Source organism: Bacillus rossius, chromosome 6, assembly GCF_032445375.1.
Source record: "Bacillus rossius redtenbacheri isolate Brsri chromosome 6, Brsri_v3, whole genome shotgun sequence".
Lineage (NCBI taxonomy): Eukaryota > Metazoa > Arthropoda > Insecta > Phasmatodea > Bacillidae > Bacillus > Bacillus rossius.
In genome coordinates this window covers 77889312-77916130 of record NC_086334.1, presented here as the reverse complement: position 1 = coordinate 77916130, position 26819 = coordinate 77889312, and the positions used below count along the sequence as shown (strand labels likewise).

The 26819-nt window shown below is 36.1% G+C and overlaps 1 protein-coding gene across 5 annotated transcripts; it reads left to right on the top strand.

Annotated features, from left to right (window-relative positions):
- Nucleotides 1-728: 728 nt before the first annotated feature.
- On the top strand, nt 729-25320 carry LOC134533323 (uroporphyrinogen decarboxylase). 5 transcript variants are annotated; one of them, XM_063370824.1, is made up of 2 exons: nt 729-890; nt 19985-25320. In XM_063370824.1, exons 1-2 carry the CDS (start codon nt 887-889, stop codon nt 21043-21045), a joined length of 1065 nt encoding a protein of 354 aa, XP_063226894.1. In that variant the 5' UTR covers nt 729-886; the 3' UTR covers nt 21046-25320. The 5 variants fall into 5 exon arrangements, with proteins under 5 accessions (XP_063226894.1, XP_063226893.1, XP_063226895.1 ...); XM_063370823.1 differs by lacking the exon at nt 729-890 and adding an exon at nt 903-992; XM_063370825.1 differs by lacking the exon at nt 729-890 and adding an exon at nt 906-996.
- The last annotated feature ends 1499 nt before the right edge of the window (nt 25321-26819 follow it).

Here is a 26819-nt window from a genome sequence, read left to right as displayed (position 1 = left end):
ACTCCCTTAATAAAACAAACATACTTAAATAGAAACTGGACAGTTTTCACGAATCAATTTCAGCACAAACTACAATTCGGACACATATGAACATACACCTGATTTTCCATCGGTTCTTTGTGTTTAATGAACGTATATATTGGGCTTAAGTAGGCGGCCTTTCTATGCCGAAAACCCCCGTTAATATAGGTGGAGAGGATTTTTGGATTAATTAAAATAAAGTTCATTTATTTTTCACATATTCACTAAAACAAACGTCATATTTAATATTTAATTATATTTGGTGTTTACAATATAAATAGCTAGGCACCCAATACAACTATATCACCATTTTGATCCTTAAAATAGTTGTTTATTTTCCGGGGGAGGGCCCCCAGACTCATCCATCGTAACCGACTACCACTGTTGAACTGCTGTGAGGGAACAATGTTTGTAGGTTGCAGACTACAGACGCAGGTATACGCGGGGAGTCACTTCCCCTCTCTCCAGCATGACCCCTCACCGACGCGGAGAGAAGTGCCACCTTTCCTGACGCGGACAGTAGGTCCTCCCCTAACCAGGACCTTCCCCTTACACACTTAGAATAACTTAGGCTAGGAAAAAAAAAAACTTGGAATACCGACCCTAGATACTATAATCATAATTCCTACATTCAACATCTCTCGATAACGGATGACCGCTGCCGCTAGTGTAAACTGTTGGCTTGCAAGTTACGTCACCCCTCACACGTGTGTGGCCATGACTGCGCAGTATGCGGGAATGGCCAGGTAACCTGTTATACCTGGGGACATAGTGACACGTGGGAAATTATAGGCGAACAGTATCGTGTAAAAACATTGTATATATTGCAAATTAAATACTCATTTTTGCTGTGAATAATAAATAAATGGGTAAGAATTTAAGATATTATGTACTTAAGTGAATTATGTAAGTGCTTTATCGTGGTACTCGTAGCCGCGTGACCGTGTGCGACACCTCATACATGGTCTGTTGTAGGTTTGTAAACATTACTACATGTATCTAATTACTTCTTAACATGTTTGCTAATAATTTCGTAAAAGCGTATTGCATTGGAGTATGAGGTTCCCCGTAATAATTTTAAGTGAATGTAGATTAGGGTAGTTTCATGAGTAAAATGGTTGGTGTGAAAATTATTGTAAATATTACTTGCAACGTAGATATAGTGACGTAAACTTGTGTCGACAGAATTAACGAGAGATTGCTCTGGTTATGTTGTTGCCGCCCTACTGTGTGGTGGTTAGAGAGACATATGAGTATACCTAGCGTAGCCGATAATGTTTATCAAAAGAAAGGGACGTCAGTACGTTATGGCCGGGCTCAAGAATATTTTCCACCTTAATGGGTTTTTCATTTCAAGTGAAACCAGTTAGGTTGGAAAATTGTCTGGCCCTGCCTGTTAAGTATTGGACATGGCCTAAAAAATTACATTTTCAAATTCAGTTTGTAAACACTGCTAGACATTCATCGTAATACAGGCAATGGCCAACTTTCAACTTCTTGCATTTGCACCTTTTGTATTGGAAGCGAAGGGTTCTGAAAACATTTAAAGATGCAGATGTAATGTGTATAGAAAGCTTTAATTTTATTTTTGAAATATGTATAATGTATTTATCTAACTGGTGCATTTAGGGGGGAAAAAAAGCAGTAAAATTCTTGAGTCGTGGCTTTTCCATAAATAAAAAAATAAAATTAGGAAAATACGTCTTTCGAACACTAAAGACGTTCCTCAATTTACCCTGTAAACAGCGTTTCTTAATTCCTGAGAAATAACAGTTTGTAGGTAATATCAGTGAAGCAACTGTCACCATTGTGCTTTAATTGCGTTGTAGATCCTGTGGTTTTCCATCAGTAAGAACGTGTTTATTTTTAATTAGGATGTTGTAACGTAAATAATAACTTTAAGTTGAATTATCAGATTCCCTACTGTGCATCCAAAACAAATCGTCAATCCTTGACAGGGATGCTTTTAGCAGTCTGGAGGCGTGAAGCGTCAACATGTTATGTGCGATAGCACATAAGGAATTATTAAGTTTGATACAAGAATGACATTAACTTTTATATGTCAGGTTACGTGCTGTTGCACAATATAAGTTAGCACTTTGTGTCTCCATTCTGCTAAAAAAAAAACTTGCAAGGGTTGACGCTTGGTTTTGGATACACAGGGAATCACATAATTATTTTTAAAATTATTATTTACATTCCATTGCATCACAATATCAGAATGCAGAATACGCATGTTCTTACATATGGAAAACCACATGATCGACAACGCAGTTAAAGCTCGACATGGCGACGGTCTCTGCATGGGCTATCTATTGTAATCTACAAACTGTAATGAAACCAGGATGAATTTATTATCGCTGTTTATTGGCTGAATAGAGGAACACCTTTATGGTTCGAAAAAGGTATTTTAAGAATTTAACTATTATAGATATTTAAAGTAGTTTACCAATAATTTTCCTTTTATAATGGCATAGTTTCGTTAGGTTAGGTTATTTAAATTTAAAACACTGTAAAAAATGTTTTGGTTATATTATGTTTACTAATTGAATTACTTTTTACATATTCATTTCTTTGTATTAAATACATTTTATTAGTGTAGCTAGTCCAGGCCAAAAAATATTCTAAAAGAGGTGTTAGGATAATTTGTAGTTTGTTGGGTTAGGTTAGATTAGGTTAGATACATTTAAAAATACTTTATAATAGTGTGTATGGTTGATTAGGTAAGGTTAGCTACATTAAAAATACTTTACTGTAGTGTGTATGGTTGATAAGGTTAAGTTAGCTAGGTACTTTAAAATACTTGGAAATCATGTGAACGGTTGGTTGATGAGGTTAGGTTTCACTAAAAAAGCAAAGGGTATTCAGAAGTGAGATGTGACGCACACAATCCAATTTTAAGGACTTTGTAGCGGTACTAGAACAGCACAGGTGCAGGAGCTACGATAATTCATTGGACCTGGCGTGGAAACCATTGTGTTAGTGATAGAAAAATAAATAATGCACTAAATATGTATGCAATTATTTACTAGCTTTGTGGATCGTAGTTGTCACAGTCATGACAATGCTATCACTAGTAGTTTGCCATGACCGAGACCTCGTGATGTTCCATTTGTAGTGTCGGTAAAAGTACTGACCTTCTTAATTTCAGAACAAAACAAGGAAACAGTTTGACGTCAAATACTATCGATTACTAACCAATAAAATTAAATCAAAACAATTCCAAGGAAAACATTAAATATAGATACGTTAGTTTTACAAATTTGCACATGTCAGAATGTGTTTGATTTTGAAAGCTAGATGTGTATTATGAGTATTTATTAAGAACCAATTTCAGAAACACCTTCACTGTTTTTGCTTACACAAACTTAAAACTTATCTTGGCCATACCTGCCTACGTACCTAATATTATAAAAATGCAACCTACGGTTGGAAAGTTATCGTCGGACTAAGTCACACACAAACGTGCATTGAAATGCCAATTTCTCTAGTTATGGATCATCGCTTTGCTCGGTTAATTAACATTGTTTAATTTACACCCAGAGTACAGGGCTAATGTAATAGTAAAACTTCCACAATGTCCCTGATCTTCATCGCTCACCACCATTAAATCAATATTCAGTTGGAATTTGAAAACACTCATTTTCAAGATAATCAGTCAACATTTGTGATAGGTACTCAAAAACACCATTTTCAGATTTAAAACAAAGTAGCAACTTTAAACTTTTACATCAGCCAAAGTAATTTATGAACTTAAGTATAGTGCAAATGATTCAACAAACAACTGAAAAATAACATAGTTTACACGAAAATAACTACTTGCAATATTGCTATGCAGCGTAGTAGAGAATATTGTTAATGCAGAAAAAAAATGGTTTATTTAGTCACTTTTGAAGAAAGAAACAGTATTTTCAACATTTACAGTAACATAAATGTTAATAAACATCAACTTCTCATCAGTACTATTATTTTAGGGTTATTTGTGTAAAATGCAACACAATAACTCCCTTACAATTGTACTTCCAACAGATGTTACACTTGGTGAACGTCTGTTGGGAATATCTGTGATAGATCTACAATTGCAAGGGCTATCATGTTGAAATTGACGAAAAGCACTAAAGGGTCATTCCGAAATCAAGGGACGAATTGTAGTTGTTAAATTATTAAAATTAAAAATTCAAGAAAAAGGGAAATTATGGTATTTCTATGATCAGCATTTATTGGTTGTCACAAAAGTACCATAGAATTAAATCAACTGTTTCTATTTTAAGTAGAAAAATTGGTTGTCTGTAAAGTCGGTTTACGGACGATAGTTTAACGTGACGTCATAACAAAACATTGATGAAATGATTGATCCAGAAGAAAAGGAAATATCATATTCGGCCTGAGACTGAGCCGTAATAGGTTTTTGCAACCAAACCATTTAGGCATTAAAAATATTATATTCTTTGAGGAAGAATTTTTTTTTATATTTTTCTATCTTTTGTATGATAAAATCTACCTCTGCATACTTTTATGAATAAAATTGAATCATTTTTATTGAATTATCACTATTTTGTATGGATAAAAAGAAGGAGTGAAATGAAATCTACAATTGAATTAATAAATTTACTTTTATTTGCATTCATTAATTCAAATATATTTATTACTTTTGAAGTGTCGTGCGCGCCGTATTTATTTTTACAAGTACAAAAAAAAAATTTCAGTCGCCGGTATTTGATCTGTCAACCTATCGACAGGTAGTCAGCGTTGCCATTGAATATATATAACGTATAGAAGTCGCGAGAGGAAACAATTTATTCTGCCAGTTTTGGAATCCAAACTGAGGTAGTTGGAAGCTCCCCCGCCAGACAGCTCTGCTTTCGAACAGAAGGCACTCGTGGTTAGTGTCTCCCACGCTAGAGCGCTATAGTATCGCTTGTCTCAAGGTTGCGCACGTATTATCTCTTTCCCCCTTCCCCCTCTCTCTCTCTCTCTCAATCTTTTGTATTTTGTTTCCGTTGCTGTGTGGAGAGCCAGCGCATTGACAAGGCGGGAGGTTATGCTCGTCAAAACGATGCGTAAATTGTTTAAAGAACCGAAAGCAAAAAATAAATTGTTGAAATATTACACAATTATTTAAAAACAGCCACATATATCAGTAATTCATTGGTGTTGATTCCAGATGGTGTAATAATTATTGTATTTGAATAAAAATTGGTCCAATTGGATATAAAATAAATATTTTATTCACCAAATTAATTAAAGTACCTCAAAAGAATCCACTTTAATATATATTCAACCAAATGTATGCAAAGCGGAAATTATAAAATACCGGACACTATTATATAAATAATTTATCAGTGTAAATCTGTGCATGAACTGTCATACATTCAAAAAACTTTAGTAAGCTCTAACACCAGAAACTCGTTTTTATCGGGGGAAAAAAATTATATATTAAAGAAATAACTAAACAGTAAACATGTACATACATATTATTTATGTTTGCATACGTGCAGTGAATATTATTTTGCAGTGATAAATTAATATTTTATTAACATGGCTAGATATAAAAAAAGTTTATAGAAAATTTTATAAATATTTAATACCTATACTTTTCAGAAGTAAGGTTGGTTTGTAAATTCTCCTTCAGGAGCATTATACAACACAGTGCATTAAATTGCATTACAAGTCACATAAAAAAATTAAAAATAGGTGGAAGTAAAATAAAAATACCACAAACAAATGATTATACGTACTTATAATTTCCAAATAATGAGGGCCCAGTAACTTTGAGTTAAGTTGGCGTATAAAACAGTTCTCTGTATTCTAGAGTTGTTTGAAGAGTTTATTTACATGCACAAAAACTTTCAATGTAAAAAAAGCCACATAATCATCCTATCACAGTAGGTGACAATTTTGACAGGTCGTACAAAGAAATTTGAGACTTTGACATTATGAAATATGTGAAGCATTAAGAATTTGTGAAGCAATAAACAAAACTAACACATATTCATGTAGTGCAAGACTAGTTAATCATGTATTAATAATTTTTGTTTATTTTACAGTAAAATATTCAGTGGCCAAAGACTTAAGCCGTCACAATGAATGTAATTTAAAGCCACCTTAAGTGAACCAGACTGTGGCTAAATGGGGCACAGTAATTTTGAGCGAAATTGTAATCGTGCAAGTTCCCATGTACCACAGCTGTATTTACCTTACATTATATGTATATGCACAATAAATTTAAATATCACTTAACAACTTAAAAAACAAAACAAAAAGAAAACAGTACAAAATAAATTTCCAAGAATTATTTCATTTTAAATATCAGTATATAAAACTCTTCCATTGCGTATAAAAATTTTGTAACTTTTACTTCCGTACATTCTTAACGATACGAAACATGCACAATGCCATCTAATGACATTTAACAAAACTATTATGTTATTGTCCATAGGTATACATTACGTATACGTTTTATACATTAAGTAAAATAATCTCATTATTTTTTTAAAACATTAACTAATGTAAAATATTTCATTGTCGAGCTTTAGCAAACGACTTATACACGTGCAATCACTGACACGTATAGAGGGAGGTTTATAAATCAATGACTCGTTATAAAATGTACGTGTTTGTTTCAAAATCTGTGAAATATGTAAAAATATGATTGTGTAAAACGCAGAGGAATAATCTACTGTCATATGTCAGGACTGAGATTATTTGTCAGAAACGTTTGTTGAAAGCTATCAAACTAGCAATAGTTCTAATGAAGGAATAGCCCAGTCAAAATATGCTAAAATTTCGCTCGTAGTCGAATTAAATCCGATATTTTTGTTACACTTTACACGTATTTAGTAGTGTCCAGGGAATTAAAATCAAAAGTCCTGATGAATAGGAAGTGAGGTAGTCAGAAACTAGAAAGGATTATATAAAAAAAGGCATTTGTTTTTGATTTTTAAAGAAATATCTCGTAAATGATTAACCTTAAAAGAATACGTTTTTAATAAAAAATGAAAAAGCATTAAAAATCCTATAAAAGATTTTTTTTCACTTTTTTCATATCTCCAATATTGTTTGAGATAGTTTCGCTTAAAAAATGAGTTTTTCTTATTTTATCTCAAACCTTTTTGCTATAGCAACTGACCTATATATTTGTGAACCGTGCCTCTCGTATGCCAAATGCTGTCACTTGACTTTACAAGACATGTTTAAGCTAGAGTCCATGATAATCCCAGAATTCAACATTTTTGCATATCAGGGTTACTTCTCAAAGAAAAGAACTGATAGCGTTTGGTCAGACAGACCACAGAACAGACTTAAATGCGTAACATGAAAATTGTTGGAAGCCTCACACGAGGACGAGGATTCACTGATATGTTCTTGAGCGAGTGGACCTTGGGGATGACTGCAACTGCATCTGCTCATCATTGAAGAGTTATGCGCTACTCATTTTATATCTTTGAACTTGATTTCTGACAATCTCGAAGAAGTAGGGATGCCACAGATTAATATAAGATCTCTGCTTAGCTAAATAATCACCCACCATTTCCTGGATCACAGCAAATCATGTCTATAGCAACTGGACTAGTAGGGGATGCCACAGTTACCTCTTTCAATGCTATAGTAATTGGCAAGCAATCAAAACAGAGTAATGTTGGAAAAATTATAATCAAGCATTGTCACGAAAAGATCAAGCTCTCCCTCTGGCGAATATAAGCTACACTATTACATTCAATTGTAATAGCTCATTCATCATTTGTTAGTTTTCCAGAGGATAACGATAAGTGAAGAAAAATATGATGACTTGATCATGTATATGCAGTATGAGTTGGCTCCATTTCATTTAGCTCTCTTTAACGCAGCTGGGATACGCAAAACCAAAAAAGCAACCCTGTACATGTTTTAGGTGACAAGGGAGAATTTGGACTTGGAGAACGCTGACTTTGTTCTTAATGGTGGTTTCTTACTACACAGTCATATAGCCGACAAGTGGTACTGATTCATCTATTTGCCCAAAATATTTCAATTACATTATCATTTCCTATTTATCATGACTGTTGATGTGACATTCCGTGCAGACCACTGAACAATTGAAACACAAAATCATAAACATCGGATTGAATTTGAGCACTTAATATACTTTGGCTGGGCTAGAAGTCTATATAACACCTCGTGTTTAAATGAGTACCTAATTTTTAGAATATCAATATAAGTGTCTTCCAGGTTAATTTTGTTTCTGGATACATAATAAAAAATTTTGGAATTTAAATTGTTCATAACTTAGGTAATAACGGTAGAATTTAATGCATTTTAAACAGTTTTATCTAATTAAAAAAAGTACTGAGGTGGTTGTGTGGACCAATTTTTACCACGGTTTTGTTTTTATTTTTGTATAAAACAAAAGTTCGAACTTATGTTTTTCTTTCACTAATCCACTTACAAAGTATGTTCTCTGGTAAATAAATGCAAAATTTTTCACATGACATTTTTTGACAGCGATCATTAAGCTACTAACATCTTAATATTATAAAGTAATAAACAAAAAAATACTAATGCAGCTGCAGTCTATATACTCACAAATAATTAATTGTTTAGTTATTTATTAAACATATTTTGCAATCAATCTTAAAATTTTTGTTGAAACAGACGACGTGGGTAATACTTGGCTAAAGCTTTGAGTTTATTTAAATTTACATCGAAAATTAACTAGCGTTCACTCGGTTTTATTCAAAATTATGAAATTAAAAATATGTGGTTGTTGTAATCTAATTAGTTTTTATAAGTAATTAAAACATGGATATTTTAAATATAAAAGAAAAGAATTCTTTACTAATTCATACTAAATAATTAGGACTTTCCTCGCATACTCGCGTCGTTTTTTTTACACAGTATCTAACTGATAAATAATGTAAAACAAAATTGGCAAGTTATAATTCACAACTTCCCTGTCATTTTTAACTGGAAAGCGGAACATCGGAACATTGATGTGCCTCATGAACTGATCCTCGTATTCTGACAACCAGTGTACGCACCTTTTTATCCTTCAGAATGTTTGACATAAAATTATCAATGCGAAATAAAGTTAAAATAAATGGGTATTTATTTATTAAACTCAACACTGACTGTAGGCCTGATACAAAGTTATTAGGAGCTAATTTTCACGTTACTAGGGTCATTCTAGAGTACACAATCCCTCGATAATCCATTCCAGTAATTGTCTTCTCCCGGGGTTTCGTGGCTCTCAAAGGCAGTGGTAAGGAATACTTATCGTCAAGGTCGCCGAGCGGTGCTGATGCCAGCTTCCCGAATATGGGAGGGTGAAGGGAGGTGGTATGACTGGCTGGTTAACGTAGTATGTTCTAAGACCGCTAGGGGCGTGCGCTGTTGATACCCAGCGATTGAAGCGATCGCTGCGACGGCGCTTCCTACTACAGCAATTCTTCTACGAAAACGGACAGAAAATTTAACCTGGGCTCGCGACTTCTATACATTATATATATTCAATGGCATTGCTAACCGCACAGCCACGAGGCCATATTGGGAACAATTGTTTCAGATGTTATAAATTAATAATATTCCACGCACAATATTTGTTTGAATTTCTAGCATATTCTCTGTTGGACTCAAAATATTTACACGCTCGTGGGCTCATAACTATAATACGGTGTGTGATTTAGTTGATCAAATAATAACTCATGACAAATAATTACCAATGTCAAACTAAAGCGTGAAAAGTATCATACCAGCAATAAATATTTAGTTACACAGCTAAAACAATACTCATACAACACTGTTTAAATGTACTGATTTACACTAGTAATTAAAATAATACGTACTTGTAAGAACGCCATTTCCTTGCGAATATACTCCCGTGACGCGGTGCACAACAATAACCTCGAACCAGTACACCGCCACGTGCCGGCCGAGTTCTCTGTACAGTCCGCAACATACCAGAGAGATGCCACGCATGCGTAAACACATCCGTAGTGGGACAATCCTTAGTGGGACAATTTTTCTTGCGTGCAGCCACCGTTCATCGATTTATTAGACGTCACGTCAAAAATACAAAAAAAAATATTGTAAGACATGGAGGTGACACAAATTGCCATGGAGGTGACAATACACTACATGGAGGTGACAAAATTTTCAATTGGGGTAATCATATAATAATAAATAATAGTATTCTGTAGTCCTATAGTATTAAGCAAAATAACATTATTTCAAACTGTTGTTTTAAGGCACTCAGTAATAAAAAAACGATGATACTAAATCAACTGAAAACAAATCAAATCAATGTAGTAAGTACACTCTGAAGACTAATCCCATCAATATTCCATATCTAACAAAGATTTTTAATACCTGACAAATCATTATAAAATATGTATGCATCTCTTCTACCCAGTTTTGGCTCAGACAGTATGCCTTTAATGTCTCGAAAATCAACAACAGCTATATCGTCATCCACAGGAAAAACAAATGTATTGTTTGTAACCAGTCTTAAAAACTTGACAGTGTATTCCTCTTTATTTGCATTTTCTACAGAAGTTAGTATGCCAATGTAGTTTCGTACACTTTTTTTCCCTTGAAATTCTACAATGACATAACTATGAAGTGCGAGACTGTCCTTAGTAGGCTTAGCTGTTATTGCCTCAATATGAGTGTCACCAGCTTCTGAAGTGCATGAATCTGAATCTGTATATATGTTGCTGTAACACAGCTTCTTGTGCTTACTAAGCAAAGGCGTGGAATCTGAATTTATTCAATTAAGGTTAAGGTTAATTAAAACAATTGGTCATAGAGGTTATATATAGGATACGTATAAACATGAGCTTTTAAATGGTCCAGAAGACAAATAACTAAATGTAACTTCAGCGAAAAGGATACAGATATCACTAGGTGCAGCTGCAGCTTTCACTGAGCAGTAGTTACCAATATTATAATGTGCACACTGCTTGGTTGGTAAGCATTTGAAGCAACTAAGACGTCTGAACTGTAGTACATGATTTTGTACCTTGCTCCAAGAAACTTGATGGGTCATCATTGTAACTTTGAAGACTGGAATTTATTTGGAAGCATTTCATCAAACTGTGCGATGTCAGCTGGACTTACAGTAAACATTTTTATATTAGATCTTTTCTTGAGGTGCTAAGTTAAAGTCTCGTAGCTGTCCAAATCGTTACCTTGTGCCAACAGCTGGTCAGCGGTTCTTCTGAGTGTAGCACCCACTCCATCCGGAGCCCCTTTCACTGTAGTTCCATGTTAGTGATTCTTGAGCGAATTCATTAAGGTAATGGGACATGGAAAAGTAACATTTTTTTATTTCTGTACTGAGTCGACGGGGAATCACTTAGGAAGTGGATATTTCTAATAGGTTGCACAAAACTGGAGACAAGTTTGAGTACTGGTGTAAGGTATGCACATATTGAACTGGGATCATGTCTCAGACAATTTGACAGGGTACAAACTGGTAGTATTTTCAAAGACTGTGAATCATTGTCTCTGTAGTACAAACACATGTTTGAGTGTGACTTGCTGGCGAGATCCACCAAAGTGAATGCTTTGTATTTCCTTTCCATATTTGCACACATAATTTTCCGCAAAATCAACGTGAATGAGAATATCTTTAAATTTGAGATTCTTCTTCAAGTCATCAATTACTTTGTACTGATGGTTAATGTTAGAAAGATGTCCCATGTAATTCGGTAATGAATCAACAAGCAAATTAAATAATCCTTTGACATTTGTAGGAACAGTTTCTTTCAGGACCTTTACACAATATGTTTCTTTCCCTTTAACACAAATCTTTTCTTTCCTCCTAGACCACTGCTGGTATGTGGTTTCCTCATCTTCAAACTCCTTTGCTACTACTTGTTTATTCTTGCAGTCATTACATTTCCTTTCCAAACACTTCTCTCTGTCGCAATTGTCATTGCAGATTAATTCCTTAATCAGATCTTCTGGCCTTGTGTACTCTATCACATTGAGATGATACTTCAAACGTTCAAAAATCATGGAAAAATTCTCATGTTTTGCACATAAACAAGAATTCAGCTTATGTATATTGGGTGGAGTGATCCAAAATGGACGCAAGAAGCAGAATGTAGAGTTAGAAATGTTGTAAGCATGTGATTCGTTGAACTGTTCGTGTAGCACAATCAAACTGTTGTTAAGTATTCTTCTCTGCTTTTTAACCTTATTTCTTGTAATGATGTCCTTCTTTCCTGCTTCTAGTCTGCTAACGTTATCACTCTCAAAAAAAGCAATAACATCGTTTTTCACATGCAATGAAATTTTAGTTTCATACTTCCTCTTTACAAAAACATTCATAATTTTTTTCCCTGTATTCTTTTTGTGTCGCTTGTGTGAGAGAAACTGCTGGGTGTGAGAAAGGAACCTGCATTTTTTAATAATTTTTCCGCTGAGAACTCTAGAAAAAATCTGACGAGCTTTCGACTCTTTGTGTTCTTTATAGTTGTAAGCTATCTGTGTAGTGAGTGCCTCTGCAAACTGCAAGCATTTCACTACCTTAGGAGAGACTTTCTCGCCACTCAGAAATTCTCTAACTAGTTCGTGGACTCTCATTATTCTCCTTTTGTTTATGTAGTCTGTAGTATTTTGCCTTGTATTTTGCTGCACTTTTTGATAGCCTTTTCAGTTTTCCCTCTAGTTTTTTTATTTTGCGATAAGCCTGTTATCTATTCCTTAACACCTTTTTGCGGCCTAGGTTTTTCCTGCTAGAACCGAGCTTTCCTAGTACGTCATTATAAGATCCTGCAGAATAAACATATAACTCTCTTGCTCTGTTAGTAGATTCTGTTTTATCTAATGATGGAGTACCACAGTCTAAAACTCCGTGAGCTTCATTTGTCTGCTTCTTATTTCTGTGCTGCCGCGTTCTCTCTGTCCAATTTTTCCTTTGCTGTCTTTTACCTCTCTCACTAAGTCTGAAATTTTTTTTAATTTTCCCTTCCTCCTTTCTTTTGTGATACCTTTCTCTTTCTTTTCGTTTGAACTCTTCATAAAGTACTGGATTATCCCTAATTTTATTTCTTCGTGCCATTTCTGCTTCTTTTTTTTTTTCTTAACCTCTGCTAAATCCTTCTCAGATAACTTTTTCTTCCGTGCCATGTTTTTTTTCTGAAAATGTAAACATTAGCTTAGGAACTTTTTGTGCAGGATTTCAAAGTAATGTGTTATATTCTGGACCAAAAAATTAAAAATAGATCATTTTTTGTTGCTTAACTTCAATAATCCATGATTATTTGCACATTATGTAGACTATAAACATAAACAAAAACTTTGTACCTGCATAAAATATATTGTGTTTTTAACTATGAGTTGCAACTTAACCATTTATTAAACAATTTTTAAATTTTGACACACAATAATAAAATATAAATAAACAAAAATTACAATTATTTATTTTGGTCAGCAAAATTGTATTATTTACATTACGAAAATTCAAAGTTTTATAGCAAAAAATATTTTTTTTTGTATCTATTTCATAATATTCACATGCCAGTTAGTCATGTCGCAAAGATATGGACTACTTGTTGAACCCTGTTGTAACTAAACCTACCTTGAAAGCACACAACTGATACTATTATCCAAAATAACAATTTTCATTCAAGTGACTTTCAAACTCAGGAAATTAATTAAGAGAACAGTGATTATAACAACAATGCCTATGCCTGTGTGTACTATAGTAAAGTTTGGAAATGAATACAGATAAAGTAAAATTCAAAGCCTATTATGTCACCTCCATGAATATTGTGTCACCTCCATGCTAGATTAAGAACATGGAGGTGACATTTTTGAAGTTTTCTTTAAACACAACCTAACCTAAAACTTACTCAACCACATTGTCATGGATTTCCTTTAATAACATGTTATTCAACCTAACTGTAATGCAAACTTTTTTTTTTAAGAAAAGAACAAGATTTATTAAATCCATGGAGGTGACCACAAATAAAAATACTTCTCAATAATCAAGTGGAATCTCTTAAATAAAACAATACAAACACATACCTGCCTGTCTTTACTGAAACACTATACAAGATGGCTACTCAAGGTTTTTTTCACATGGCTTCTGAGCATCCATACACAATCTAGTGGATTTTTAAGGAACTTCTATGTGTACCATGGAGGTGACATTGAAACAAGGAACAGTAAATGAAGTTAAAATTGCTTAGATAGTCTCAGTAAAATTATGACCTTTATAAAGCAGAACTTCTGGTTTGTATCACATGCCATTTTATGTTATACACCATAGATTTGTACAGCCAGTTTTAAGTTATTATTCTCATATTATTCTAGATACTTAGGGGTAGTGACAGGCCATGGAGGTGACATTTCAGCCATAAATGTTTTGTTTAGTTAAAAATTTATTTTTATTTTAACTATGACATCGTCCGAGCCTCCGAGCCCGATACGCCAGTACCCTCCCACCTTCCCCTCCAGCCACGGCATTCAAACCTCCCGCTGCGTGTTTAGTGGGGGGATAGAGTGCCACGGACCTGGAAAAGATGGCGCGAGAGGCTTTTGTTGAGGCTACCCTGCGGCCATGTTTTTCCCGGCAGTTCTTCTTCGTCATCGCGGTGAGAGTGAGCTGAACTCGACGTAAACCGGACGTACCGCGGAGTGTTTATTTGAGTATGAGTTATCTTGTAGAGTTTAATTCGTAACTAAACGTGTGGACAATCTGTGTGCGCGCGCCCGTGACAGTCAGCTCAGTGCTACCACGTGCATGTTGTCTGAGTGCCGGATCACGGGTTTGCCTCCTCGACGTCTGGCGCGTGGGACGCCCTAAGAACCCACCCATCTAATCATCAGAGCGTGCCCGGCGCTGAGATCGGGCCAGGTTCAGGTGTCGCCGAGAACTGCAGCAAGGGGGTCGAGTCACGTCCTCACACGGGCGACGTTACGCCCTGAGGCGAGAGTCTCCGCCGGGTCCGTGCCCCTTGACACGGTGGCGCCCAATAAACTCGTATGTCTCATTTACAATACCCCCGACCATGTCAGTATATTAAGTGAAGTATTCATCTTCATCCAGAGTCCTTTTTCCTAAAACAATGAAATGCAAATTAAAATAATCAATACAAAAATAGTAAAGCATTGTCTACCTAATTTGTCCCTATATTTCGGAATGACCATAAAATGTAATTAATAACGAGAAAATGAAAGAAATAAACGTAAATTATGAGACTAAGCCTTAGGTGTGAATGCTTTTTTAAACCAAAAAAAAAATTGCATGAAGGGTATTTTGAATAGTATACTGATGGTGGATTGTAATGTCACAGAATTCCTGCCGTCCCAACTTCTATAAGCATATTTTAATAGATGGGTAGTGAAGTTACCTTTAATAGTATAATTACTTCATAATAATTTTTGGCTGATTGTAAGTTCAGCTGTGTTCAGAATCGTTTGACCTGGGCCCTATTTCATAAACGTTACAATTCTACAGGTGACAGGTGACAATGAATTGTCAGACATATTTACAATTCGACATATAATCTACACATATGTCACGACAAATATGTATAAATGTATGACAATTTGACATATAACTGTTTCATAAAAGTTTAAAGCTGACAGGTAAAAATGTGACATATGTGTCACATCTGACAGGTAATACTGCGTTATGAAACACAGATATGTAAATTGTATTTAACAATTTTACAAATTTGTAGAATTGTCAGAGTGGAAGTGACAGGTAAACCATTTAGTGTCACCTAATTATTGGTAATAACAACAGTGCAATAGTGTGTTAAAATATTGGGTTAATTTGATGTGAATGGACATAATGGACAGTAGTAGCAGCAGTAGCAGTAGCGGGAGTGATGAAGAAAGAGAAAGACGAGTTCAAAGAGTTTTTAGGCCACGGATTAACCTAACCTTCAATTTCAGTGACTTTGTCTTCAAAGAGAAATTCCGCGTTAGCAAGGTAACAGCTGAATACATTATAAATAGGTTAGGGCCACAGTTGCGGACAGAAACAAAAAGAAATCATGCACTTACTGTTCAAGAACAACTTTTGTGCGCATTGCATTGGCTGGGCACAGGAGCACAATATCATGTAAATGCAGATGCACATGGCTTATCAAAAGCCACTATCCACCGATGTGTAAAAAAGTTATGTCACTTACTGGTTCACACCTTTCTTGGAGAAGAGGTTCGCTGGCCAACTGAATCTGTCCAAGCAATTCCACAGCTTTTCATGAGTGTAGCAAACATTCCAAGGGTTGCTGGAGTTGTAGATGGGTCATTGATCAAGATAGATGCCCCACATGATAATGAAGTCTCATTTGTAGACAGGAATGGCAACCATTCAATCAATATAATGGTAGTGTGTGGACCTAACCTAGAATTTTTGTATGCCAGTGCTCGGTGGCCCGGTTCAGTACATGATGCACGAGTACTACGATGTTCATCGTTGTCACAACAGTGGGAAAATGGATGGAGACCATTTCCACATGCAATATTACTGGGAGACAGTGGATATGGATTAAAAAAGTGGCTTATTACACCAAATATCCCAGTACAAATACCTCGGACAAATGCTCTTACAAGTTTTCTTCGAGCCTTTAAATCTACAAGACGACTGGTGGAAAATGCACTTGGTATTTTAAAAGAGAAGTTCCCATGCCTTAATCATCTGAGAATGCAGCCAGTGTCAGCATGTAACATTATCTTGTCTTGTATAATTGTGCATAACATAGAGAAACGCCTAGGATCAGAGGTGTATGAACCATATGAAAACGATGAAAATGTAGAAGGCGAGGATGGGGAAGCTCATGAGGATGTTGACGCAGCTGATCCAGAGGCTATTGCAGTATTGCAAGAACTGATACATGTGTTTGAACATTAAGTGGTTTCTTTGTTTTTAGCCATATACATATCAATGAGTTTGCTTTGTATCATGCACTGACATTTCCATTATAATTAAATCAACAAATATTTATCCACTATTACAAAAACTGAAACGAATAATTAGGTACAAAATATACATAACTATTGAAAATTAACGTAAGTTTCTCTTGAAATGTCCGTTTAATTATTTTGGTTTCATTACACAAGATTATATACATCAGATGTTAATGTGTAGAACATATATATTAGTTATTTTCACATGTATTGTTAACAATGACAATAGCATCTTCAATTACACTGTTTGAAGCACTAAATTGCAACATTTCGGTGTTAACAGGAAATATTTTTGAATTAGTCAAATGAGCTGTAAATTCAGATGGCGGAAGGCCTGCTTCTTTCTCCATTTTCAGTAACTCTAGATCCATTTTATATGTTTCTCGTTTTGCTGTTTCGAGTTTCTGTACTAGTAATAACGTTTGCAGTTTAATTTTTTTTGTTCTTAACAATTCATATTCCTTCTTTGCAGAGTTTATGTTTCTTTTCCTTGTGTTGCCACCTGTGCTTGCAGATGGTGTTTGATGAGTACCGCTCAAATTGTCAGATGCATTTGAACACGTTGGTTCAGCAACACCATCTGCATTATTTACAATAACTTCTCCAGTCTGATTTCCTAAATCCTCGTGGTATGCGAATGTAATTGCAGCAATGTCAGTCCCAGAAGATTCAGGAGCCATTATTCCTTCAAGAACAGGTGATTCTTTTCCAATAATGTCCATGATAATATGATCTGCCTCGTCATAAATACATTTCTTCCCACCTGCACTTCCCGTCTTTGTTCTGTTATCTTTTTTCTCCTGGGCATGAAAAAGATTTAGGTTTTAGTAATTGAATTATAATATACATCCTATATCACTTAGGTGTGTTCCATTGCTAGCACAGGCAGATACAAAAGATCTAATTTTTTAATTTTTTATTTTTATTTCTTAAACCATATTAATTACACTACTGATGCCAAATATGAAGTGTCATACTATATTAGCGGCTACTTGTTGCAAACACATGAAGGTAATTGTTAATTCTACCTACTCATTGAATATCGGCTAACTATTGATAATATAAGCAATATTTATTAAAGAAAAATGCCTCTTTTGTTACGAAAATGTGCATGTGGCACATGTTTATTTTTTTCCGATTTTCGTAGATTTTCTGTTCCACAATCAAAACAAGCTAAATGTTACATGTAATTTGTACACAGAGACTAATCTAACATAACATCACCAAACATAACCTAACTTAACCCAACCTAAGATAGGTTTATTTACATTAGATTATGTATGCTTACGTTAAGTTTGTTAAGGTTTGGTTACTTTTGGTAAGGCTACATTATGTGACGTTAGGTTGGTTTAGGTTATGTTAGGTTAGTATCTGTGTACGAATTATAAGTCCATACATTTCTTTTGCTTGTGGAAATTAGAAAATCTACGAAAATCTAAAAAATAAACATCTGTAACATGCTCTTTTTGTCTCTCGCGACAACTTTTCGTAACAAAAGAAGCAATTTCATTAATACACCTTGCTTCTATTATCAATAGTTTAGCCGGTATACCATGAGTAGCTATACCTAAAAATTATTCACATGAATAACATGCCCCTGTGTCCATACCTAACCTATTAATAATCTGGTACCCATACAATTTATACTTACAATCGTTCTCTTGCGCCAGTTTTGCCATGTAGTATCCCTAAGATACTTCCAATCCCTTGTAAAGGCTCCGATGGCTTTCGCTTTTTCAGTTACGCGTTTCCATGAGTCCATTTTCTGTTCATGTGTCAAACTGCATGAAAATCTTCCAAACAACACCTCCTTTTCCTCACGAATGAGGTTTAAAATACTTATCTTATCCACACTGTTCATTGTACTGTATGTGTGCAGGTTATATATGTCGCATAAATATTTTACTGCTTACTTTGTTGTGGTACAAATCGATTGTTCTTGAAAAGCAAAGGTATGGCAGGGTTCGATTATCGCACGCACCACTTGAAAGCCAAATCATGTTTTGACATACACGTGGCCGCGGGCGATCACTAAACAAACATCACTAAAAAAAATTTTGACCTACAATTAATTGTCACATACGGTCGTGTTTATGAGACAGTTGTTTTTAATTGTAGCTATTTAAGATTATTTGCCTGTCAACCTCTTTTTATATGAAACGTACACTTGTAATTACAAATTGACATATTTGTAAATTTTGACATAATTGTCGCATATGTCACGCCTGTCGAGTTTTATGAAATAGGGCCCTGGTTCCAAGAGTTAATATACAATAAGTAGGTAGTACTTTTAAGCATTGCTAAGAATTTATTTACCTAATTGTCATAAAGATGGTATAAGTAATTACTACTATATTTCAGGCTGTAGGTTAGGTTACATTTTGTAGAAATCTATTTTTCATTTCCTTTTCTTTTATTTAAACAATACTTCATTTCAGTAAATTTTATGTTTACATTCTGTTGTACCTATTATATTTTTATATTTCAAGAACATAGTCAATAACAGTATGTAACACGAGAAAAAAAAGGCAGCTATTCGTCATGCCAGAAGTTATTAAGCTAATAACTGTTAATTATTGTAGATTACATTACTATGCTGACTCTTATACTGTAGAAAATTTATTTGTTTTAACAGTATACTGTCAAGTTAAAATGTAATGTAGATAAGTAATTGAAAGTAATTGTGAATATTTGTTCATTTTTAGGTATAAGATAATATTTAGCTAACTTTAGTTACCTAACATGACATAAAAAAGGATTTTTTTGAATATTTTGGTTTCTTGAGGTTCAAGTTTAAAAAGTTGCTAAAAATTCAATATCGCTATCTATATCATCAACTATTTAATTAAAAATATGCCTCTTTAAAACCAATGTATAATGTTTGCATTCATGATAAAATATTACTAATAAAGCTGTACTGAAGTACTAGTCACGATGAACCATGTTGTCAGAATTGTACAATAACTGTAGCGAATGCTTGCTAATGAATAAAGGATATTGCCGGGCCTGTGGGAAGTGCGGGAAGTGCCCCACAAGGGGGGGGGTTGTGCTGCAGCCATGGAGTTCCCCGCCCTGAAGAACGACCGGCTGCTGCGCGCGGCCAGAGGCGAAGCGGTGGACCGCGTGCCCGTGTGGGTCATGCGCCAGGCGGGCCGGTACCTGCCTGAGTTCCGGGAGCTGCGCCAGAAGCACGACTTCTTCACCATCTGCCGGACGCCGGAGCTGGCCGCGGAGATCACGCTGCAGCCGGTGCGCAGGTTCGACCTGGACGCGGCCATCATCTTCTCGGACATCCTGGTGGTCCCGCAGGCCCTGGGCATGGTCGTGGAGATGCGGGCGGGCGTGGGCCCCATGCTGCCCGCCCCCCTGGTGGAGCCCGGGGACCTGGGCCGGCTGGTGACGCCCGTGGACGTGCGTGCGCAGCTGGGCTACGTGGCCCGGGCCATCACCCTGGTGCGGCACCGGCTGGAGGGCCGGGTGCCCCTCGTGGGCTTCTCGGGGGCCCCGTGGACGCTGATGGCCTACATGGTGGAGGGCGGGGGCTCCAAGACGCAGTCCAGGGCCAAGGCGTGGCTGTACCGCCACCCGGAGGCCAGCGCGCGTCTCCTGGGACTGCTCACGGACGTGGTGGTGGACTACCTGGTGATGCAGGCGGAGGCCGGCGCCCAGCTGCTGCAGGTGTTCGAGTCCAACGCGGAGTACCTGGGCCCGGACACCTTCCGGGAGTTCGCGCTGCCGTGCATCCGGCAGGTGTCGGAGCGCGTGCGCGCGGGGCTGGCACAGCGCGGGCTCCCCCCCGTGCCCATGACCATCTTCGCGAAGGGCGCGCACTACGCGCTGCAGGAGCTGGCGGGCAGCGGCTACGAGGTGGTGGGGCTGGACTGGACGGTGGACCCCGGCGTGGCCCGGGCCGCGGTGGGCCCCGGGGTCACGCTGCAGGGGAACCTGGACCCCTGCGCGCTGTACGCGCCCGTGGAGAGCGTGCGGGAGCGGGGGGCCGCCCTGGTGCGCAGCTTCGGCCGGCAGCGCTACATCGCCAACCTGGGCCACGGCATGTACCCCGACATGGACCCCGCCAGCGTGCAGGCGCTGGTCGAGGGCGTGCACGGCGCCTGAACAAACTGTGCGTCAGAGTACACAGTTGCTGTTTAATTCAGAAATATGTTATATTTCTAATTCAACTCCTGATGTAATTTGTTTTTAATTATTATATTTATGATTAAAGTTTTATTCTTGTTTCTTTTATCTTAACTCCGATTATAATGATGATGAAAAGGAATGCTGTAATAGCATTATATTTATTACAAAAAATAAAGTAAATGTTAGAATTTATTGGTACCATCTTGTTTCAGAGCTTGTTTATTCAACGTATATTTTTCTATACATGTATTTGTTAATTTTTTGTAACTTTTAGAACATAAGTTTGTCAAAATTGTTCAAATGCAACATAATATGAACCAAAATCTGTTTATTATTATGATTTAATTCAGTAAAAGAAATAGCTATGTAAATTATTAATTACAGAAATTTCATTAATGGAAAAACCCTGTGGCCATAAGCATTTTCGCTTTTGTATTTGCACAATGAATGCTGAGAATATGAGAATGATAGGCTGTTAAGTTTTGGGGTTCTCTGGAACTGATGAAAATAATGTTTCAAAATATTAATACAAATGCTCCGTTGCTAGCCTATAGATTGAGTCTGTAATCTCTGGACTACTGAGTTCATGTCTATAGCACGCAAAATTGCATTGAGGAATTAGTGACTAAGCAAACTTTATACAAATGATGGCAGCACACAGAAGAATTACCCTTTTTTATCGCATAATCGCCGCACGCGCATAATTGTGCACCTATATTTTAGGTCGTCAAAATTTGGATAAAAAAAATTCTCGCGTAAACGTTGCATGATGTTTTTGGTCCCGCTATTATATTCAGAGTGTTTTGTGTAGGTATTTTTCCGTGTAAAATGATGTATTTTAAAGTAGAAATCTAATATTTATTCGGACATTACCACTTACTTATTTAATTAACGGAAATACAAAGTTGTCTGACGTGTAAATTTTGTTTTACAGAATTTTTAAAACTTTATAATCTTAATCTGTACATCTGCGTCGCCGCGGTAGCCAGTGCTAGTTGGCATCATTCATGTTTGGTTATGTTGCTGTCCGTATAGAGCGCGCACACGTAGTCGAATATCAATATCTCGCTGATTGCATGCAACGCGCGCTGTCAAGTGCAGAGTTAACTGCATATGATGGCCCGCACTCTTTCGTGTTAAGTGTGTACTACGGCGATAGTTATCGTTCCGACTCACGTTTGCATCACAGTTTTGGTTTTTCTATTTAAAGTTGAAGAAAGTTTTTTGTTGCATGACTTATTATTAATTGAAATTGTTGGGCGTGCTTCTTTATACTCCACTTTTAAATAAACGTACTTTCCATGAATGGGTTTTGTTTATATGATTAACTTTCTGTAACAAAAAAAAAAATTTTCCCGCATAAACGTGCTACCCCTACTTTTAAAACTTGTTTTTTTGTATAAAATGTGCGATGATTATGTGAGAAAACACGGTATCGTCAGATAGCTCGAAACTGGAATAGTGGTATTGAATTTACCAATTACTGCTGCTAGGTACGGAGAGGCAGGAACATAATGGCATCACCTCAGGGACCATCGGTGAAGAAGCATGGAATTAGGGATGGGTCGGTACCAGTTCTCGGTTCTCGGTTCCTACGGTTCTCAGCATTTTAACCGGCACCGAGAACCGCAGCTAAAATGTCTGTGCCGGTACCGGTACCGGCAGTATAGCAAAACCCTTTACGAAAATAGTCCACTACAACTTAACTGCAGCTCAACTCACGTTCAATTCACATATGAATTATTTTTTTGGACTTCTATGGAATAATATTCATCTCTAACTATAAAATAAATAACACGTGAAAATATTTAATGTTCTCGCCCCATCTGTAAACAAAGTACGTTATACAATCAAAACATAACAGTTGAAGGTGCCATAGATGTATGTAGTTCATAGATGTGTGTAACTCTATAACGTGCCTCGGCAGAAATGTGAGAACAGAAAGACGCCATGTTTGTTTCAATTTGTTTTTAAAAATAGGTAGTTAATTGAGTCGTTGACACGTAAGTAAGGGTGACTGGTGTATAAAGAACAATTCAAAGTGCAAAATTCCACAGAATATTTGTTTAATAGAATTAATGATTGATTTATAATTTTCGGTAATAGTTTTCGGCAATCTAAAATTTTATGATTTTTGTGCAGTGCTTTGGACTGTAAGTTCACTGCATCTGCAGCCATCTAGCGTGATGGCTAGTAACTTTCTCTTTTAGGTAAACGGGATTGCTTTGAAGGGGGAAGTTTTTTTTTTTTTTTTTTTTAATTAAAGTGGTGTATGGATGTGTAGATGTATTTTACTATTGGCTGGTCAAACAAAATGCTTGTTGACAATTCTAAAGTATAATTATTCTGGCCAAATAGAGCAAATTGTGTAAGAAATGGCATCAGAAGTGTGGCAGTAATTTACTGTTGACTGTGCAAACAAACTGAATTCAATGTAGGCAATAAATTTGATGGACAATTTAATATTTTAATTCTTTGAAAGTTCACCAACATTGTATTTTCCATTATTGTAAAATTTTTTTTATTCCTATGTTTTAAAGGAGGGTGTATGTAGATTTATTGAGGTAATTACTAGATTGATATAGTAAATTTTAGTTTTATTAAGTGTTCTCCATATTATTTCGAATTTATTCTTTATTAATACATATTACATTTTTAATAGGTTGGTGTGTTTACTGTAGCTTGAAACAGTGCTTTTTTTGTAGCAAAAACAATAAATAGTTTATTACTTAAAACACCATAAATAATGTGTGAATAATATTTATTTTATTGTTTAAGTCAGAACCGAGAACCGATTTTTAAGAACCAGTACTTAACCGAGAACCGGGAAAAAACAGGAATTGACCCATCACTATATGGAATGTAATGTTACGAACAAATATTTCCTGATGTGCACTTGCAAAAGTTAAAGTCGGTGTAATAAGATTTTATACATTTAACACTTAAAGCAAGGATTTAAAATCACACAAATGACTCACAAGTAAACATGTGAGCACTGTACAGTACAATACTACTTTGACACTTTTTAATAGACTAATTATGTATTAATGCTTTTTAATAGAGTGGATTCGGATCAAATGCAAAATTATTGAAAGTTATTATTATTATTACACTGGTAAATTTGTAAACAGGGCTGTTTGTAAATCAGATTGGTTGTGTTTTTGTGCCAGTAGTGTTTGGTAATGTAATGTATGATCCAAGAGTTGCTGTCGGGGTTTGTTTCCCGGGACCTTGACTGCTTGTGTTGTCCCACCTCCGGCGCCAGAGGGCAGCGGTGATCCATCGCAGGTTCAAACCTCGAGTTCCTCCACCACGGTGTTTCCTGGTGTCCCCTCTCTGACATTCTGTTCCCGATTGGCACGGCTTACTGTCTGTTTTATTACTTGCAAAAATAAAAACCTATTCAACAACATAGCCCTAAGATTGTGACCAGAACTGTTTTTCGCACAGATAATTACATATAGACAATAGCTGGCAAAATTAATAGAAATAATATTGAAGCTCTTTTTGTAAGTCCAGATAGAAACATTACAGATAATGTTGTGTGTGAACTAGGTCAGCTTCATTTACATATTTCTTTAACTTAGATGTAGGTTTATATTAATACAAATTTTGGTGTGTAGGTTACTAACAAGTATATTGAAATATGGTACAATCCTTTCAGACATTTATAAAGAGAGAAAATAGAAATGCTGTTGGCACAGTTGGATGTGGGCAAAGCAAATGTAATAAACTGGTAACAGTGGACAAGTAAATCATATTTGTGGTGTTTCTGTAACCTGAAAATTTCTTAACTAATTTTTAGTCAGTGATTTAGAATCCAAGAACTGTTGTTCAGTATTCTGATTTTGGTTGGCTGTGCCGCCTCATTCCATTTTCACAAGTGTACCTGAACTTAGATATCATGCAGCCCTACTCTGCAGGTTTTCACTGCTAAAATGTCGGAGTACAATTAAAACTATGCATTAGCTTTAGCAACAAACTTCTATGAGACTGCTTACTGACGTTGCTTGTACATAATTGTGTGTTAATCACAGTGACAATTCCTCTCATTGTGAGATTATTTATCAGAGAGATGTATTTTTTAAAATATTTTTTGGTAAACATTGTTTATTTTTTATCAACTGTGCATTGATTTGTATACAGCAGTTGTCAATTCTACAGTGTCGTAAAGTTTGTATTAATATTTCTTCTCATTTGTTATTTGTATTGTTAAAATTTTGCCAAATTATATATTTACTTTCAAAATTCTATGTTGTATGAGTTATCACACCTTAGACCACCTCGGCCAGCTCCAAATGCAGTCTGAAGCGACAGATATAAAACACTTGCATGAATAATTTTTTGAATTCGAATATTGTTAGCAATTACAGAAGAAATATTACTATAGTTAATTTTAATGAATTAAGCTCTTTCTGACGCTGATTTTTTTATTGCAACTTGAAAAAATTCACAGTCACTGTGGCAGCCAGCTCGCAACCACAAAAGCATACAACTTTTGCACATAACCTCTTCCCAGACTTTCACACAACACACACGTCGACTGTTCGCTGATACCGAAGGATAGCTATTACTAAGACAGTTCGCACTAATGTCCCGTGGTCACTCACGAACTCACGGTACCGCCAAAAGACTGTCTCCTTGGAGCGACGATGGAAAAGTTTAAAGTCTCGTTGTGGGCTTCACTGACGACTGTAGTCAAGATTTCTATCTTAAGAGTCCTAATGATTAAAAATAAAGGTTGATCTTACACAGAGGTGCCTGGACCACAACTACATAACGTTATAATTCGTGAGCCACTGCCCAACACGCGGTCTATTGGTACCTTGTCCAGACAATGACTAACGAAACACAGCACATCACAAAGCACTTACGAAATTTCAGTTAGCTAGGGACTTCCCCGAAATACTGCTTTACCATTGGCTACAACATTCATTCTAACAAATATGTCAAGTAACTCCCCTCTTTGAGGGCTTCCGCTGCTGTGTCACATGTGTCTGTCTTTCTCTCACACCTTCTGTCTCTTTCTGATCCAACACAGAATGCTGGGATGTCTGTCTATCTCTCTTATACCGGATGCTATAAACTATCTTCTTTCGGCGCCACTATCTCACCGCAAGTCTTTCTTTCCATATACCAGTACTCGCTGTCTTAAACCACTTTAAAACACATACATAAAATTATTATTATATAAAAAAACATTTAAATGGAATAAAATACTGAAATTCACACTTAAATAATAACCAAGCCAGCACAGTGAACACCAGTAACTTCAAGTTAAATCAAATGACTAAATATCAAAATTAATTACAAGAACATTACCAATAATAAATTCAAGTATGGGTAACTATGTCTGTTATAGCGCGATAACTGAGTGGACTGTATACGATAATGATTATAGATGCCATTTTAATACAACAATTTAATCGTGAGGCTACACCATAGTACTACTCACCGCCATGATTAAACAAATGACTGACTTTCGGCTGGAAGTTCAGGGCTGCCAACTATTGGCAGATGATGCTGGATAATGGTTGCCACTACACAGCAGCACGGGAAATACAACTTTAAGTATTCAGAGACTTCTCAGAAGCACTGATTACGTTGAGGTCTAATTAATGTTACTAACACCAAATTACACACGCTAATACACAGTCTGAACATTCCACCCACCTTGAAACGTCATTTCAACACAATGGTAGGGGACAGAGTTTGACCACTGGGCGTTTGAGAGATCCAGTGATGGTGCG